This window comes from Calypte anna, chromosome 2 (genome assembly GCF_003957555.1).
Source record: "Calypte anna isolate BGI_N300 chromosome 2, bCalAnn1_v1.p, whole genome shotgun sequence".
NCBI lineage: Eukaryota > Metazoa > Chordata > Aves > Apodiformes > Trochilidae > Calypte > Calypte anna.
The window spans coordinates 29,800,093-29,819,836 of NC_044245.1; the positions used below are offsets into that span (position 1 = coordinate 29,800,093).

The 19,744-nt window shown below is 39.8% G+C and overlaps 1 protein-coding gene across 1 annotated transcript; it reads left to right on the plus strand.

Annotated features, from left to right (window-relative positions):
- Positions 1 to 1,899: 1,899 nt before the first annotated feature.
- On the plus strand, positions 1,900 to 17,591 carry TSPAN13 (tetraspanin 13). Its single transcript, XM_030445908.1, has 6 exons — positions 1,900 to 2,059; positions 12,593 to 12,760; positions 14,018 to 14,098; positions 14,818 to 14,931; positions 15,264 to 15,374; positions 16,528 to 17,591. The coding sequence occupies exons 1-6, from the start codon at positions 1,997 to 1,999 to the stop codon at positions 16,600 to 16,602; spliced, it is 612 nt and encodes a 203-aa protein (XP_030301768.1). The 5' UTR covers positions 1,900 to 1,996; the 3' UTR covers positions 16,603 to 17,591.
- Positions 17,592 to 19,744: the final 2,153 nt, after the last annotated feature.

A 19,744-nucleotide genomic window follows, 5' to 3' on the forward strand; every position in this document is an offset into this window, starting at 1 on the left:
AACAAAAGGAACAACAAAAGTACAGTAACTTCATATGTGAGCATTTGCAACAAAATCCAACAAAATACATTTGATACGCCAATGGCTTCTTGTATTCAGGAAAGATTCAAGATGCTCTTTCCTACTGAAATGGCATAAAACAATTTCTGAAACCAGTCTTTACAATGAAATCATATGCAGCTGATAAAACTGCACTGAACCAAGTGATTTTATCCTGGGCTTACACTCTGCCAGGCTCAGGACCATAAAATAGAAGTGTGGCCCAGCAAAGGCAGTAGCTCTAGTCAGTAAATCTGTATTCCCAACAGGCCAAATTAGCCACAACATCATCAATTTAATTAACAAGGAACAAAAGATTTTTCTCTCATCCAGTCACTTCACATAGCTTTAGCAGCAGGGATAGTCCATGTCTCTCAAGTTCACAAACAGAAAGCTTTCACAGCTGTTGAGCATTCAGATTTAATTTGTGGTCACAAATATGGAGAATTTAAATATGCTGCCTGGCTTAGAGGGATATATACACCAGTTAAAAAGCAACGAGTTTTGTTTATTGCATGAAAAAAAAAAGCATTATATTTAATTGCATGTCTGGCAAAATATCAAAGAATATGGAAAAGAGATCAGAGTGATAGATCAGGAAAAGACAAAGACTGCTGCAATTCAGCCTCTTTCTGTCTCACTGCTGGCAAGGATTATTAGCCTGCTGTGGCTTTGCTTTGCAGATGGAGGCCAGCCAAATTACATTTAAAAAAATGCTTTTGGAACTTCCTTCTTAAATTGTTTTGATGACAAGTTCCTATTAAGAATTGTCATTACTTCATCAGAAAGCAGATGCAGTTTCCTCCACCTACTAAGAAATGACCATCACATTCTTCTCTGGCACCAAACTGATGAAGTAAAACCTACCAAGATATATTCCCTCAGACATGCCAGGAGAGGAACATGTCTCCTTGTCTTTTTGTGAAGCCCAGCAGAAAGATCTTGGACACTAATCCTGTAAGTCAAGTACACACAGAAGTAGCTGGCAGTAATTAGATTTGTTGTATTTGTTATTAAGCATTACACAGCTGAGTCCAGCCAGTGGTGACTGCAGGGACAGGAGCTTGGAGGGTACCCCCGAACTGAACTGCCAGCCAATTAAAACCAGTAATAAAAACTTGGTAGGGATGAGCAGGAAATTACTGATAGGGTGGGAGGATTTTGATTACCTGTAAGTAAAAATATTTAACCTTCAAACTAGAGAAACTACAGATAAAAGCATGGAATAAAAGGCACACGGAAAACATGGCTATTCGGAATTTATTTTTTTTAAATAAACACGCAGATAAAAAGCTAGTACAATTGCAGCAGTACCCCAAATACTTTAATTCCCTGCAATGATAAATCCCTGGATGCTTTTTTTAGATTACCATCATGGAAGGGGCAAGCAGGGACCTCCCGCTCCCCAAACAACAAAATGGCCGAGGTCAAACCCCCTCAAGACACCCTGAGGCGAAGCCCCAGCCGGTTTAGCTCTCCCCATCTCACAGAGGCATCACTCAGCCAGGAGCCACCCGGGATAAGCACCCATGGCCGCGACGCGGACCGAATACGGACGGCAGTGATCTCCCGGCACGCCAGCCGCATGGCACCGCCCCAGGGCCGGCGAGACGGAGGAGACCATAGAACAACGGAGAGACAAGGGTACGGGGCTAAAGCCCCGCTTCCCGTTACAGCTCCCGGGAGGCCGAGACAGGCGAAGGGCGCAGCGTGGCAGTGCCGCAGGTAACGGGAACCGTTGCTCTCCCAGTCCTCCCTGCGCCTCCTCCTTTGCATATCTTTACCTTTGCGCCCGAGAGCGGCCAATCAGCGGCCGCGGCACCGAGCGGTGGGCGCCGCTCACCTGCTGCAGCCGCGCCCGCCGGCGGGGGGCGGGGCGGGGCGGCGCCAGCCGGGGCCTCCTGCTGCGCGGTTCCTCGGTGGCGGCGGCTGTAGCTGTAGCGGTGGTAGCAGCGCGATGGTGTTCGGAGGCTTCGCCTGCGCCAGGAACTGCCTCTGCGCCCTCAACCTGCTCTATACGGTGCGTGGCCGCCGTGCTGTGGAGAGGCGGCGGGAGGGGCGCAGGCTGCCCTGCGGGGTCTCCCTTGCCTTGCGGGTTCCGCCGCCCGGTAGGGTGGGGAGGTGGAGGGGCTCAACTGCGGCCTGAGGCGGCCTCTTCTACGGCGGGCCGGTGCGGCGGAGTCGGGGGGGTATCCAAGCCGCTGCCGCCGTTCGATCGCGGCCTCCTGCTGCGGGGAGGGTGGCACCCGTCAGGTCGAGCTTTGTCACGGCGGGGACGTGGCTCCCAGGGATCAAAATCCAGGGCGCTCCGGGAGCGCTGCCGGTCCGGAGCGGGGGTGTCTCATCTCTTGCGGGTGTCTCCTCCTCTGCGGGCCCGGCCCAGCTGGCCTGGGCTGGGGGGTGGTCTGTCCCATGGTTTAAAGGAGGTTCAGCTTGGCTCGGCCGTGCCCTTTTTTGCTTTCTGGAAAGATCGCTGCGCCAAGCCAGGCGTGAGAGGGTTTATTCTGTTACTCGTCAGCCAAGAAGCAGCACCTAGATAAGGGCCGTTCGGGGGGTGAGAAGTGCCGTGCCGGTGTATTGGGCCTTACAGGACTCTACAGACCAAAGTGCGTTGGAGAGGGGGGGGGGAAAGGAGGTGCTTTAGTGCGGCCGCCAGCCTCCTGGCGAGGGGTCTGCCCTGCTCTCCTCAGAGAGGGACCATAAGAGATACGAATTCTGGCTGGTTCAGGGCGGTGGGAGCATGTGTGAAGGCAGGGGAAAGCATTATGCTAAACTGAAATAACTGAATTGCTGGGGAGCTCCAGGCAGGGCCTTTTGTCTGGGCAAGATGGGGGACCTGTTTCCAACAGAACACTAATGGCTCCAGTTGAGGATTTTTTTTCCCGTTGCCTATTTTGAAATGACACAGAAATAGCAAGAAACAGGACTGTGTATAATGGCTTCCTCTCACGGCACTTGTGGAGAGGATATCCTCTCCTCATATTAACAACATTGCTTGGGGATCACTTTCAAAAGACTGAAATTGCCAGTGCTTGCAGGCAGCTGTATCAGTGCTTTTCTGACAAGTACTGCCTGATCTCGACTGAAGGTGAGACAGGAGAACAAACAGGTCTAGTGCTGCTCATCAGAACAAACAGTTCTCTTAGCTGGGGACCTGATGGCAATCACGAGGACGGAGCGGGAATGGATATAGAAGTGCCTGTGCTGAAACCGCTGTTGTTTGCAATTACATTCTTTGGTGTACGAGGTGACCCTTGTTTCCTCAGAACACAGCAGAACAAAAGCTTACGTATAGGAGAGGCTGTGCTATTGTGCATGCTTCCTTGGAGGAGCTTGCAAAATGGAAACCTGGAATGATCATCTTTGCCAGCTTTTTGTGGGACTGCTTCATCCCAACAGATGGTTTATATAGGGGATAAACAGATGGTTTATAGGGGAATGGTCCCATCCCGATTTCTCTCTTCAGTAAACTAGAGGTTAATGCAAGACTTTTTGTTGTAATTTATTACTAATTATTTTTGAGTTAAAAAAGAACAAGAGAAATCTGTATCTTTCTAAGAATAGAAGCACAAATCTTATGTTATGTGGGACAGCAGGTGTAAGTTTTTTTCTGAAGACACCATCAGTTATTCCCACAGCCATGTATTAACCAGGTGTAAGGGGGCATATTTGGCCTCAGCAAGAGTGGGTTGAGTTCTGAGACCTCTGTTAGTTCTGCTTGTGATACCTGTATGATGTACCTATGCCCTTAATCTTGCTTTGATGTCTCTTCGAGTAGAATAGTCCTATTACAAGAAAGACATGTGCATGCTGGAGTATGGTGTCCAGAGAAGGGCCACAAGGATGATCAGGGGGCTGGAGCACTTCTCCTATGAAGACAGCCTGATAGAGTTGGGGTTATTCAGTCTGGAGAGGAGAAGGCTCTGAGGAGACCTCATTGTAGCCTTCCTATCTGAAGGGAGCCTACAAGAAAGCTGGTGAGGGACTTTTTAGGATATCAAGTAGTGATAGGACTAGGTAGTGATAGGACTAGGACTTTGAATGGATTCAAAGTAGAGAAGGGTAGATTTAGATTAGGTGTTAGGAAGAAGTTCTTCACCATGAGAGTGGTAAGACACTGGTCTTACTGGTCCCAGAGAGGTGGGCAAGCCCCATCCTTGGAAAATCTTTAAGGCTAGGCTGGATGGGGCTCTGAGCAACCTGATCTAGTGGGAGGTGTCCCTGCCCATGGCAGAGGATTGGAACTATATGGTCTTGAAGGTCCCTTCCAACCCTGAAAATTCTGTGATTCTATGATTACTATTAATTTACTTTGTGGGTTTACTTTGTGTGTTCTTTCATCTGACCAATGCAGAACGCATGTTTTTTGCTGAAGGGAAGGAATTCTTTGAATTGTAGAAACTGGAAGTTTTGGTAATAACCCTTAAGATGTTCAGTTGGCCTGGTAGTTTATTTAGCAAAATGTGGGGGGTTCTCTCTTCCTTGGCCAGACAAAAACTTGAGAATACAGGACTTGGGTTACAGCAACACAATGAATATTATGCTTATTTTTGTCCCAGCTGGAAAAAAATTCAGAAGACAACCAGAGAAAGAACTTAATCTTCATATTTTTAACTAGTGTTAATTCACAGTAATAAATGGTTGGAAAGGGGAAGTGGGGCTAAGAAGCAATATAAAGCCAGACACTCACTAATGTGCTTGCTCATCTAACATTCTTTTAAGATGGTACTTTGCTGGTGACTTTAAAGTACTTCTCTGGGCTAAGTTAATGTCCTTAGACCTTGATTCTACTTTTAAATTTATGAGTAATTCTGTCATCTCTTCCGAATATTGCTCACTTCAGTATGGTTTCTTGTGGGTATTGGAGCAGTAGAGACTGCTGTTGACTAAGGTTGTATATAATGATGTTTATTTCTGGAAGAAAGTCTTACATGGAAAAATTGTCTGCATACAAGGACCTTTAAAATACTAGTTTTGGGTAAGTGGCCAGCTTTGTCTTTATTATTCAATCATATTTACATTTCCAATCGAATGGCAAAAACACACAAATGGTTGAAAATGCCTGTCCACAAGGTTCAGCCAAATGTACGGATATGTATGTAACAGAAGACTTATAAATTTCCAGATATGAGAATCTTAGATGCTGGCTCCACAAATAGTTGCTCACTTTAGCTAGACAAGGATTTTCTTAGGTGTTGTTCCATTCAAGGACATCTTGAGTAATTGTGTTGAAGTGTGAACAGTTGCTATCTTGTTTCAGATCAGATTGTCAGAAAGGAAAGGGAAGTTCTTAAGTCCTGTCTAGTGATAACAGATTGAAGGGATAGATGGGCCACAAGAGTAAATAATTAAATAATAATAAAACCCCATCAAACAATTCATTTGGATGGTGTCTGCTATTTTTGTCACCCAAGCACCTACTTAATTACTGCTGCATCAGGAGGCATGAACTATTTGTTGCCAGTATGTAAACATCTTGCCTCTGTTTTCATAAGCAGACTTTCATTTTTTCTTAAACATGGAGTGGCCATGTGATTCAAAGTGAAACAGAATGGTAACTTTACCATTAAAAGTGTGCATATCTTGGTAGCACAATTATTCCACATGAACATCCATGTTGCCATACTAGTAACTGCTTCCATAAAAATATTTTACTTTGCTTTCTTGTTTTCTAGACTGGCCTGGGTTTTGCATCACTTTCCAATATCTTGTATTTAAAGGGTTTTTAGGTTTTTGTGGTATGTTTGGTTTCTGGTTTTTTTGTTTGGTTGGTTGGTTTTGTTTTTTTTGTGGGGGTTTGTTTGTTGTTTTGTTTTTGTGGTCTGGTTTGTGGGCTTGTTGTTTTTTGGTTTTTTTTATTATTTTTAAAATTTTAAAATTTGTTTGTTGTGTCTTTACTGTCTATGGTCAACATTTAGGATTGCGGCCTCAAGAGCTTGCCCCAGCCCCAGTCTGTGCTAGGCTTGTTTAGCTCATCCTCCTAACTAGATGTTCAGAAGATGGGACAGGTTGCCTTGGAGCCATTCCTATCATTCCTAAGAACATTTTGAAGATAGCAGTGTAAGCTGTGCTATTGAGCCTTGATGTGTAAATAAAATGGTACAGAAGCTCCCAGGTAGTATGTTGCAGGGAAGGTTAATATTGGCCATGTCAATTTAGTCTTTTTTGTTTGCATTGGCTTTTTGGTAAGCTTTGTATGCTTGTGCTTGAGAAGACAGAAGAGTGACTACTGCAAAAATGAGTGCTTTAAGACTTCTGGTCGGTGATTGGGAATGCCATCAGCTATGCTGTGTGTCATAGCCAAAGTGACAGAGGTTTGTGGTAGCAGGTCAGAATAGAGACGTGGTGGGTCTGTAGACCAGATCCAGGTGTTTGTTTTTTTTGTTTCTGTTTTCACTTGTCTCACACAGAGTGCATAGTGGCATTTCAGGCTAGGAAAGCAGACTTGTGTGTGGTTAGCAAAAGAAATAGAGAATGACAGGGCACAGAAGAAGGAGGCTATATGAGGCATGGCATATCATGATATTTTCAGCCATCCTAGTGGTGCAGATGATTCCTAGCTTCATCATAGGTGTAACCTGTCTGGTTTCAGTTCCTGCTCCATATCCATCCTGACAGGTATTCTGTAAATATTTTCTTTGCTGATAACAATGTAAATGCTATGTAAACTCCACCTGGGAATGTCAAGGCTGTATTTCTTTAAATGCAGTCTTTACTAACTCCTTTTTGGGCTGAGGCTACAAGAAAATACTGAGAACACTGATGTCTGTGTATGACTTAGTCCTTGCAAGCTGTCTGTGCTAGTTGAAATGCTGAAAAGTTGCTAGTTAGTCAAAACAGCAGATTTGATTATGGCTTGCTGTTAGGAAAGAAGTAGCTGGTTTTGGCATTTGACTGGTTTCTTAGTGATGTTGTCTAAAGAAATAATGTGTTGGTATCTTGGTTTATTTTTGTGATGTAGACTGTAAGCTTGTGGATAAGTACACAAGGAGCAAGTGTGAAGAGAAACATGTATTTCCAGTACAATAGCAAGGGGAATGAGCAGCTATGTGCACAGGAGAATGTATATTTAAAGAACAGAGCACTTCAGGAGTTGAGGTTTTTGGTTGGGTTTTTTTTTTCCTTTGTAGAAGCAATAGTTTATACAGCAGTAAGGGGAAAGAAAACTCCAACGAATACTGTAAAGGGTAATGCTTTCATTGTGTTAATAAGTTAACTGGAGAATGTGATCACTTCTGTGACAAAGAAAATCTTTTTCTAGAAATCATTATTTTTGAAACATTTCTGAAATTCAGTTGTGTGTATGTATATGTAAAAAACAAATAAAATGGAAGTCACTTAAAGTGAAGGCTGATTCCACTGGTCTTGTGCAACTCCTGAAATCTTTCCTAGAGAGGAAAACTGGACGTTGGAGTAACGAGTTATCTATTGGCAATATGCAGGATTTTTATTTTTTTTTTGTCTTCCTACAAAAAGTACTCAATTTCATAGTGAAAACTACTGATCTTCACTTAGAATTTATTCTGCCTATAGGTTTGTTCCAGTAAACCACTTGAAATTTATGAGTTTATATAGTGTATTTTGCTAAACCCATGTTTGCTTTTTAAAAGGCTCGCTAGAATTGGTGTTGATGGAGAAGATAGTATATAGTAAAGGAGGATATTAAATTTAAAATACTGTCACCTCCATACAGGCACACAGTTCCCATGGCTGTGTTGCTTTTCTGATTTGTGGACAGCATCTTTCTGTGAGATGGATAGCTCCAGCTTGGAGATTGTAATAAATTCTTTTGCTCTTAGTACCTGTTGACTTTCTGTGTAAACAAGCTGTAAGTGAATTGAGACTTTTAAAACCACTTCTGAGAACAAGACTTGAGTTCTCGAAGCTCTGTGAGTACTTCTGAGGAGTCATTCATTGCTCTTGTATTAAGAGAGACCTTCTCAGCTGCTTGTAAGAAGGTGTTTTGTTGGTACAGTTTTTGTTGGTTACACTGGTGGTAGTCACTTCATGAGGTAGATGGTACAGAAGAGTCCTTGGTAAGTTCTAAATCTGTCCCTTATCTGCCAGTTAAAGCTTTGGTTTTTTTTGTTGTGGAGACTGACAAAGTTTCCATGGTGAAAGACCTGGTGGTGTGTGTGAATTTTGGTTGGAAGGGACTTTTGGAGCTCACCTGTCTAAGCTCCTGCTCAGAGCAAGATTGTGAATAACACTTGTTTGCCAGCTGTGGCTTTGTCTACTGAGTCTTGAAAACCTCTTAGAAGAAAAATTATGACCTGAATACTATTCCAAACCACCTTGCAGATGTTCTTTTTAATGTCTAGTCTGAACCTTCCAAGCCATTACTTCTGTTTTTATCCCGTTCTGTTGTCTGTCAGTATTGAGGTTTGATTCCATTGTTTTCTTAATGCTCCTTCAGCTTCAGTTGCTATTAGATTGTCCCTAGGCGTCTTCTGTCAGCCTAAACAAACTTCATCACCTGCTTCCCAAACATAATCTTCAAGGCTTGAGGCCTTTTTGGTAACTCTTTGCAGGTTCTCAAATTCCTTTTTATTCTGGGGAGGGCTTGAAATAGGACACAGTATTAGAGGTGAGGTGCAGTTTCACAAGCATTGAGTTTCCTTTGATTGCACTCCTCTTGGCTTTCCCTCCTTGCACTGAGAGCAGGCTCTTGGCTCACTTTCTGCTTAGCAACCAGCGTGGTCCTCAGGTCTCTCTCAGACTGTTGTTCAACCAGACTGTTCCCAGTCCCCACTGATGTACCCCACAAGCAGAATTTTGCACTCCATGGGGTTCCTTTTGGAAGCCTTATTTGTCAAGCTTGTCCATCTGAGTTTAATATCTGTTTGGATAGTCAATTGCTCTTTCTTGTTTAGTAACATCCAAAATTTTTTGAGGATTCATTCTGTTTTCTGTTACACAGGTTGTTGATGAAATACACTATAGTATTGGCCCAGTATCAGCCTTTGTGGCACTCATTAACCTGCTACCAGGTGGATGATGAGCCATCACAGAATGGTTTGGGTTGGAAGGGAGCTTAAACATCATGTAGTTTCAACTTCCAACATAGACAGGGATACCTCCTACTAGAGCAGGTTGCTCCAAGCCCCATCCACCCTGGCATTCAACACTTCTTAACCATCCACAGCTTCCTTGGGCATCCTGTTCTGGTGTCTTCCCACCACCCATTAAGCTCATCAGTCCAGTGTGCTGTCATACAGTCTAACAGGCCATTTCTCCAACATAGACCTTTTCAGCTTACTATTGAGACAAGTGTGGGAAACAGGATCACTCCTTATCACCGAAAAATGTACTGTGATTTCATATATTTATGGCAGATTTATCAAACAGGTACTTGAAATGTTAGTAGCCAAGTCTAGAACTCATGCAGGTAGAATGGAGTTTCACATGGACTTCAGTCTTTCAAGGATGATGCTGTTTCCTTTGGGGCAGTTCTGTGCTGTGAAAAGTGATTTCAATAAAATAAAATATGATGTTATAAGAAGCCCCATATAAAGTTATTTTTCCAGTTTGTAGTAGTGTGTATTTATTCTAGTTTTTCACATCATATTGCTAGAAAGCCATATTTATGTGTATATATATTTGTATTTGTCAACATTCAGATAGTCTAATCCAAACCTGAAAATTAAGAAATAACCATAATTTCATCTTTCAGTCCTCATGCAGAGACCTCAGGAACGTAATACTAAAGTTGTTTCTGGAATGAAACATGAAGTTAGTTTTCCACTATTTTAAGTGTCCAGTACTTAAGTTTGAGCCCAATCATCTATCTGCCTGACTGGATACAGCATTTTTACACGGCTTGCCAGCCAGAGCCAGTAGCATGGATTGTGATCACACTGAATTTCAAGATGTTTTGAGGAATTAGTCAATGAACAACTTTGTCATGTGAAAAAAGGCTTGGTATTATGGAAGTAAAACTTGCAAATGAGTCTGGTGGTGCTAAAACTAGAATGTGATCAAAAGAGAAACTGAATGATTTTATGTTGTCATATTGTTCAAACCCAGTCACCTGATTGCTGAAATATCTGGGATTCAAGAATGGGTTTAAAAGCCAGTGGCTTTTCTTCCTCTTGAAAACCATAGCAGTTTTAGAGTCTGTGTGTGACTTTCTGTGAGGAAAGCTTTTTGGGCTGGAGCATTGTGGTAGTACCTTTTAGTACCAGCAGTAAGAAATAACTGGGATCCTGCAGCTCCCTCACTGTCTTTCTCTAGTAGGTGTTTTAGGCACAGATTTTGTTCAGGTCTTTTCTTTTGATTTTGATACTTTTAAACTAATACCATCTAATTGTTTTAGATCTCTTATTAAATGAGCAGAGAGCTGAGAGAGTCTTGGTATCCTGGAGACAGATTGGTGAAAATAAAGATTTGCAATCATAGCTCAGGCAGAAGAAGGAAGTATTGGTGAAGATCGTTAGGACCAAAGTTTCTTCTGTGTTTCTCTATGAAATAAACTGAAATTTGACATTGCCTTTGAGATTTTTTTTTTTATGAGATAACAATTTGAAAGTCTGTGTAGTAGCAATTTGAGTACAGTGCTTAGAAGTTGATGCATATTATGGGACATCAGCCAGAGCTTCTGATGGGAAATTGTATTATGCGACTTCTTTTCAGTTCTGTTGCCTACATAGAAAAATAAATCTTTGCAGTGGTGTGAGACAGTGAAATAAAATGAATGAGCATTGATCAGAACAGGTAGGTCTTCCACTTTACTGTATGATTACCAAGGCTGATTTTTAGTATCATAACATTAGGAAGTTCTGAGCCTTGTGCAGCATGCATGCAGAAAATCTGTCTCTGGCAGAGCCAAGGCTTTGTTTTGCTTTATTTTTTTTCTTCCCCTCTCCCTGTAATTCAGATTCATGACATCTTGGCTTGGTGTTTTGGTTTTAACTGAGCATGGGGATTAACGCTTTTTGTTTGAAATATAAATGTGAATTATCCTAAACTCTACTGGTATTGAACAATTCCTTTGAATTTTATACCATTCTTTTGTCTCTTCATGTGTTGAGAGAGGTAGGCATGACAAGTATCTTCCTGTGGGTTCTCTTAGATTTCTCATGTGGATTACTATTTTTTTGGTAAAAATGTTTTTTGAAATGTGTTCCTGTGTGAACACGCGCAAAAAACCCCACCCAATGCATTCTGATCTTGATGAGCATCACTGTGTTTTTTTACTAGCTTTCTTGATGTTATCTTGGATTTTCAGGTTTCAAAAGCAGCATTACGTTGGTCAGTCTTCAACAAAGGTAATTAAGTTGAAAAAAAATAGATTAGGTATTAAAACCAACAAAAATGCCTTGCTGCAGGGTAGGTATTCTGAAATTATAAATTGGAAATGCCCTTGTTTTTTTTCCTACCCCTCTGGATAAGTGGTAAAACCTTATAAGTGTTGTTTGAATATAAAAGTGGTGAGTGAGTATTTCTTGTATTTGTTGTCAAATAAAGCCAAGTAGTTGGAGTGGACCAAGCACTGTAGGGTTTGGTTTTGTTGTTGTGGGGTTTGTTTGTTTGTTGGTTTTAAATAATGATACAACTCTAGATAATTTTTTTGAGATCAAGAGTTTTGGAGAGTTAAAACTTGAATGTTAAATTGGTGTTAAGAGAACAAAATGGACAGATAGGTCTCACTGTTTCAAATTAGAGTATTAGGCATCTTGTGCATGGGACGTCTGGGTTGGCTTTGTCAGCATCTTCCCTCCTGCTGTATCTCCTTACAGATTTCTCTGTGCCTTTTCATGTTGTTTTTTGGGTTTTTTTTTCTGTGTTTTTGGTGTGGAAACAGGAAAGGCTGGAGCTTCCTGTCCATATAAACAATAAATCCCTGTAAGCTCAGTGGGATAGATTTTGCCTGCTTTCCCTGAATACCATCTTTAAAAGGAAGGAAACTGCATAACAGTTTTGGATATTGAAAGAGGATCGACTTCATAGTAAAGCTGTTTTATTGCAGAAGTAACGCAGCAGAGACAGGCACCTTTATTGTTTGACCATACAAAGTCCTTGAGATAGAGATCTAAAAAGTATTTTTTTTCCCACCTTGTTAACTGTTATATCATCAATTACAAAGAAGCTTTTCTATGAATTAATACAGCTATATTCCTGGTTACAGTAAATTTTGGCAAAGTGTGCTTTTTTTATGTGTTCAGAGCTGTATTTTCTTTAAAATACAGTGCCTGTGTTTCAGAAGACATCTGGAATTTTAATTCTTCTTCAATTCTGTGAATTAAAGGCTATGATTTTAGCTTATTTATGAATTCTGTTATACACTACAGTGTTTCTAGTAGTTACAGATAATGTGGCTTGACTTGTGGCTTAAGTTGTAGCAGCTCCACATTAACAGTGTTGAAGGACATGCATGCCTTAAAACATCTAGAGCTGAGGTTACCTCTTCAATGAAGTGGCGGATTTATTTAGGGTTGTCCTTCTTCTCTGCACGAAAAAGATCACCTTTTTAATAACAACTTGAATGTAAAGAATGCAGCTGTGTGTAGGTGTCTTTTAATATGCAAACTAACTTGTTTTCTCTTCTCTCCAGCTGGTAAGCCTGCTGCTGATTGGAATAGCGGCATGGGGAATCGGCTTTGGCCTCATCTGTAGTTTCAGAGTTGTTGGAGTGGTAATTGCTGTAGGAATCTTCCTCTTCATTATTGCCTTAGTCGGATTGATTGGTGCAGTGAAACATCATCAAGTCTTGCTATTCTTTGTATCCTTCAAATGGGTTCCATGTGTCACAGCTTGGTTCAGCCATGTGAAGAACCTGTCAGCTGAGGAAGATGTGGGAAGTGCTGGGGAAACAGAACAGGAATTCACAATATTATTTTCGTCAAGTGCAGTCTGAATTAGGCTTCCTTCCCATTTAACTTTATTCCAGCTTCCTTTTTTCTCCCTTGTTTGTCCTCTAAGACAGAAGTGTTCATGTCTTCTCTTTTTAAAAATTATTATATTTTAATTTTTGGAGAACTTTATACAGTTTGGGTCACTGCATCACAGGTGCCTCTTGCTGTGTGCTAAGTATACACCAAGCCATAGTATGTGAACTATTAATGTTTAACAGTAGAGAAAGGTGATACTTCCAGGCAGCAAGCTGGTTGTGGCTGGCAGGGGTTTGCATTGTGGGTAATACAGGCTTCTCAAGAAGCACTTCTTCATACCAAGTCTTTCAGTGTGAACCCACACTAGAAATGAGCACAGGCCTTCCCTGTGTGCTTTGCTGCCTCTTTATCTTCAGTGACATGCTGTAAGCAGTCTGTGGTGCTGCCTTGCATAAGAAAATTGATCTATTTGGATGAGAAAAGAAACTCGTCAGATAAAATTCTTATTTTTCTTGTTGCCATCTATGAATAAGTAGACACCTCTGTACACAGCAGCCAGATTGTGAAGATGGTGTCAACTCTCAATATGTGAACTTTATTATCAAAGTTTGTTCTTTTTGTTATATAGTGGTTTCAGATGCATTAGTATAAAAGTATATGAGATTCCATTCCAGAAGCAGTTCTCACTTTTTAAAACATTTAGGCTAAGGTTATATTTTCTAATTAATTAGAAAACTATGGCATCAAAAAAAAAATTTCTGAAATGCGGTATCCAGAAAAGTATTTTCTTCACAACAGTTTTAAGAGCAGTGTCATGATAACATGAGTCCCCAAAGATGGAGAAATTGTAGATTTTTCTCTCTCAACACTCCTTATATTAAGCTCTTCACTCATGTTGTCTTGCCAGGCAATAAACAACTAGCCTGTAAAGACCAGCTATGTACAGTAGTAGCCAAATAGAAATAATATATTGTGACTGAGTTCTGGGAACATTGTTTGGGTGATCCTTTCCACATCTAATCAGTTTACTTCTGTAGTTCTTTTGTTGTAAAGGATTTACTGTTATTCAGTGAAATAAAGAATGCCATTAGGCATGTGTTATAAAAGGAAAATTAATATGAAAGTGTATCCTTAACTACTATTTCCAGTACATGATTATTCTTTTTCTAGTCTTTATTGTCCAGTTTTCTGTTTCCTGTGCCTGTCTGGCTCTGAACAAGGAACAGCAGGTATGAAAAGTTTTTTTTTGACTTAGCAGTACTTGGGGTTGGTAGCTAGAAATAAATACATTTGGGTTCTAAAGCAAAACCTTCAGGTTTTTTTGTTTTTATGTTTGTTTTGTTTTTAAGATTCCTGTCTGGTATTGTGGTCACAAGTTTAGCAACCTGCCATCTTGACTATATCATCTATTCAGCAATCCCAAATAATCTGGTGAATTCTAGAGTAATCCTAATGTAAAGGTGATAAAGCCACTGAATTGTTCTTGTGTAACTGAAAAGGTCATAACTACATTATGAATAGAGGTGACCCTTAAGTGTGAATGTAACACCAGCTCCATGGGCTATGGAGACTAATTCTTACAGCATAAGAACCAGGCAAGGGTAGTGACTAAATAATCAGCTGTTACATGAAAGCACACTTTTTGTTTAAAGTCTGAGCAGTCCTGGTTAGATTAGCTGTATGTCCTATTCTTAGTGTTCTTGATGAGTTTAGGAAAAAAGACGACGTTAATTATAACCTTAAATGCACTGCTGCTTGCAGGTGCTGCTGTTCCATTAGCTACACAGGCTGTTGGAACATTAAAGTCATTCTTCAGTGTATTATCCTGTTAGACTTCAAGATCTGAACATTTTAGTTATAGAACAGTTATAGAATCATTAACTTGGCCTAGTATATTGGTTTCCAGTGAAATGCATAACAATTACATCTATTTGCTTATGCCTTCTAGAGTCAACTACTAGAGGTGGGATGGAATAACACTAAAAATGCAAGAACAGATATTGAGAGAAATCTGAATTGTTGTGGATTCAGAGTTTTTGATCCAAATGAAGCCTGTTCCTCTGTAAGTTCTTCACATGTGAAAAATAACTTTCTCTGTGTTTTTCAAAAATGTATGACTGTTTTTAGTGCAGAAAGCAGTTTGTTAACAAATGTGTAAGATAGTTGTTAAAATGATACCAAGCTCTTCTATTAAATTATTGGAGATGTAATCACAAAACACCCTGCAAAGGTTGTACTCCATTACATATAAGTATGTATGTGCTTTTGTGGAGTCTCTTGAAGCTGCTTAGAGTTTTGTCCATAGCTGGCAGTCTTTTACAGAGCTAACTAGATGCTTGCAATCAATGAAGTGTCATCAGAAAGTGGAATTCAGTTTTTTTGTTACTGCTACAGGATTGTTTCAGAACTCGCCAGTGTCAACCATGTGCACCGATAATTGAAGAATATTCTGGAATGGTGTTGAGATTTGTTGGAGGCATTGGACTCTTCTTCAGTTTCACAGAGGTGAGTAGGAGGTTAGAAAATGGATTGCTTTTTCCCCACTTTCAAGGCTTTATTTTGTGAAGCAGTTAATTTTAGGGGGTTTGTTATAGGAACTCTCAGTACTATCTTGAGAGTCAAATTTTTCCAGACTGTCGGATTTCCAGACTATCTGCCAAAATGACAACTTGGCTCTATTCACCACTGGGAGTTCTTGCAACTTGATTTTGTTTAGACTACAAACTACAGCTAGGTACCATGTAAAGATGTGGTGCTGTAAAGTTTCATTTTTACAGAAAGTTTGCTATTCAGATTTACCTTTCTCCAAAAGGAGTAAAGGTGCCGTTGCTTAACCTTTTCTCCCCTGTTCTTCCTGCATCACTGGTCTTTGGGCCTTTTTTGTTCTGTGATTATTTTGTTTTCTTTCTACCTTCTGTGGTGCGAAGATACAGTTTCATGCTGGGTATTTTGATCTCTTTTCTTTAGTACCTAGATGATAAATATACTTGCCTTATTGATCGGTAGATAAAAATCCTCAGAGCAGGTCTTTCATAACCTCACAGTAGAGCATATGAAAATACTCCTCCTCCTCCTGCTTAGTGCAATTTCCAGAAGGTTTGTAGGTAATAGAGCATCAGGAGAGATACAGCAACTTAAACAGAATCGCTCTGACATCTGCCCTCCATTTCTCTACTGAAAATTTGAAGCTGCAGGGATGAGAGAATGTGGTTGTGAGGAACGAGACGATTTGAAAATGTACTAGAAAAATAGCCTTATAGTTAAGTGGTAACTATAAAATGGAACAATTTGGAGGATTTGTTTATTGTTACAGTAAAAACAGGTTTATGATACTTATCACTTGGGGAGGGAGAAGAATATTTAACAGTAGACATGCCTGTGGGAAGTATTTTGCATTGCAAATACAGTTTTGTCTTTTTTGTTTTGTTCTTCTCTCTGTTGCCTGGTGAGGTGTGAGTTCTTTCTGCAAAGGTGCATTCTTTTTTCTAATTAAGAAAGCTGGTGTGTGGTTGTGCAGTTTTAGCAGTAGTGAAATATCTTGAGCTTGTGTACTGTTAATTTGTTGTCAGGATTTGATGTTTAAAATAAATTTTGTAAAACTGATGGAAGAAGGAGTGGTGGCCCTCTGCTTAATGATATCTTTGGGTTTTGTTTTCAGATTCTGGGAGTCTGGCTGACGTATAGATACAGGAACCAAAAGGATCCCCGTGCAAACCCTAGTGCATTTCTTTGAGTTTACGAAGGACTGAATCTTCTCTCTGCACCTTCCACTTCAAAATACTGATTCTCCATAGTTAGGTATTTCTCCATAACAGGAATTCTACACATACCCAATGGAAAACTTCATTTCCGTAAGAAATTTGTAGTTTTCATATTTAACTTTCCACTGTATTTCTTCTAAGAATCTTTATCTTGAAGTAGACTGGTGCATTTAGTGGCTGGGCAGAGTCAAAACACAGCTCTGAGCAGGTTAAATAACTCTGTTAAGACTTTGGTAATTGATATGGTGAACTCTATACAGTGAACTTTATAGCACTACTGGCTTCTGTGGTGTCCAAAAAACCCCCAAAGTATTTTCTGATGTATTCGTTGTAACATGATTACAAAAGTTCATGTGATTTCTCATTAAAATGATTTAAAAAAATTTGGTGGATGGTTGGACTGTGTGATTTAATTAGGCTGTAGGATGAACTCGTAGTCAACTTTTTTGTCTTAATAATGGTCTCCCACTTTCCTGTTAAGATAAAAATAGAAATATTACTTTCTGTACTGCACGTAAGTGTGTGTTAATGACTGCTGTAGTTTTCACGCCCCCCATTCCCTGTTTGTTTTGGCTCTGGTAGCTGTAGAAGTTTTTTGAGAATAAAAATAATTCTTTACTTTTTAATGTATATCTTCACTATGATTACAATGAAGAAAACCAGGAGAATGTAATCTGTAGCTGATTAACTTGAAATTTGTTTTTCTTTGACAAATGAATGAAGTTTGGTATTTGCACAACATCAGAATCAATACTGGTCTGTCATGTTTAATGTAAGAAATTTGGTGTCTGGGAAGTTGTTGTACAGCTATTCAGCTATTTTTCAGATGGTGTAAAATTATTGTTGTAATAACTCAGCAGTGTGTATATTCCTCTTGTCATCCAGGTAACAGTTTTGATTCTGTGAGAGACTGAATGATGTGTAAAAAAAGAAAGAAGAAAAAAGAAAGTAAAAAAAAAAATAAAAAATTGTGGTGGTTTCCAGTAGTTTGTGTTTCAAAAACGAAGAAAATAATAACAGACTAGTACATTGTCTACATTATCCATGTAGTTAAGTGTTGTCTGAGCTGACAGAAAACATGTTCCCTCTGCTAATCTGTAATAGAATTGTTGCTTCAGCTGGAACATCAGACATCTATATACCTGGGGTCCATAATGTTCCATTTTGATCACACTGAATCAGACACACAGACCTGCATTTTACCCTCATGTGCTGCTTCTAATGTTGGTAGGCAGCTGCTGTCGCCTGAAAGACAGCTCAGCAGGAAGAGTATGAAGGCCATCTGATAAGAAAATGTATGCCAAGAAAGCATCTGTGTGGAGTGGAAAGGAAGATGAAACAGACAGCAGTGGGTTCTTACACATTTTCCCTCTACTAGGGAGATGCCTTTTTGCTCTTACAGAGAAAAAAAAAAAAAGTTGAAATACATCAGTGTCCAGTGCTCCTAAAGAAGAAATTGTCACGAGGTTTCAGAGGGGAAGAGTTGAACCTGAAGTCAGAGGGATGTCAAGGTCTTGCTGAAAAGAGCTTCTCTTCAGGTGGGGCTGATTATTCAACATCTTCTGTTAGCGCCATCTCCTGGTGTGTAGTCTGTGAGTTACTACTTGGTATGTTGAGAAGCTTTGCTCTCTGTTTCAAGCACACGCTTGCACAGTCAGTGTAAGAGCCCGTTTCTGTACTGAAAGACCTTAAGAGCCTTCAGAGGATTACTGAAGTTTCATGTAAGTGTACGTGGCTTTTTTTTTTCTTTTTTTTTTCTTTTTTTTTTCTTTTTTTTTTCTTTTTTTTACTCCCAAGTCCTGTCCTGTTTATCAACTTGCCAGCCATCCTCAATATGTTTAAAGAGGACCATGATCATCTTGTGGCTGTCTTTTATCAATAGTTAATTTTTCCTAGTCTAGACAGGCTCTGAGTTTTGTACATTACTGTAATAAATTTGAGGAGTCATTGATAGGGTGTATGAAGCTTAAAATGATACCACATTGCTGCTTCAATTTTGACTTTTTTATCTAATTGGTTCTAGTGCTTTTTAGTGGGTCTAGTTTTATAGATGTGGTAGGTGATGTTGGAGTGTAATTGTGCATCAGTGAGCTAATACTGAAAACTTTACCACTTCAGAAACTATAATATCTCAAAATGTGTGAATTTATTTTAGTAGTCAAAAGATAGATCAGTGGATCCTATGGCTTGATTTAAGGTGTTTGTTTTTAAATTGTACTAATATTTTGTCTCTTTAAGATTGTGATTAAAAAAAAAAAAATGAAACAGCCAAACAAGAAAAAAAAAACCTAACACAATCCTTGAGATTCACATCAGAGGAGTGGATTCACTTTCAAAATGTAATTCTTACGGGGAGTGTCAGTAAAACCCCTTGAGTCTGACCTTGGTTTTCAGGGGAAGAGAATAGCCTCCCTTAGAAGATGCGTGACTTGCATGTCCTTGTGTGAGAAATGTACTATTCTGATGTGTTGAAATAGAGCATTTTAAAAAAGCATTTACACCTGTTCACAGTGGGTTTTGTGTTTGAAGTTTACTTTGCTAATTACTTTGTCTCTCCTCTTGAGACATTACTTATATAAATATTTTTGGTTTCTAGAGAGGCATTTTAGCTTTTATCTGACTGCGAATTAAATTGAGTTGTAAAGAGATTTTCTAGAAGTTATTTACAGCAGCATAGTAAGAAAAGAGCACGGTTTAACTTGGAGCATTTGCAATGATTGCATTAGATGTCTTTTGACTTTAGATATGTTGAAATTCTTTAAAAGTTTGTTATCATGGAAAATGTAGAAACCAGTCACACCTACACAGTTATATGACATAAAAGGAACTGTCTCTAATGTAAAAAAATCTAATTCTGCATCTGTGTAAGAAAGTAAATCCAGATCTTAACTGAAATATTGATACCACTGTACAGTGTCTGCCTCCTGTCACATAAAAAATAGCTATTTATTATAAAAAGGAAAAGCTTCCATAACTTGATAGCTGTAAAATGTGTCATGTAGCTGACCAGAGAATAGGAGCCTGCTGCTGTTGTTAGATTGCATAATTATCTTTACGCCTATTTAAAGATTGCCTGAATGCTAGTGAGGCCCTAGAAACCCTGTCCATTCTGCA

Coding starts and splice junctions, on each gene's coding strand:
- TSPAN13 (XM_030445908.1), top strand. CDS start 1,997: ATGGTGTTCGGAGGCTTCGCCTGCGCCAGGAACTGCCTCTGCGCCCTC. Junction 14,099..14,817: donor CTCTGAACAAGGAACAGCAG/GTATGAAAAGTT, acceptor TATGCCTTCTAG/AGTCAACTACTAGAGGTGGG. Junction 14,932..15,263: donor CAAATGAAGCCTGTTCCTCT/GTAAGTTCTTCA, acceptor TTACTGCTACAG/GATTGTTTCAGAACTCGCCA.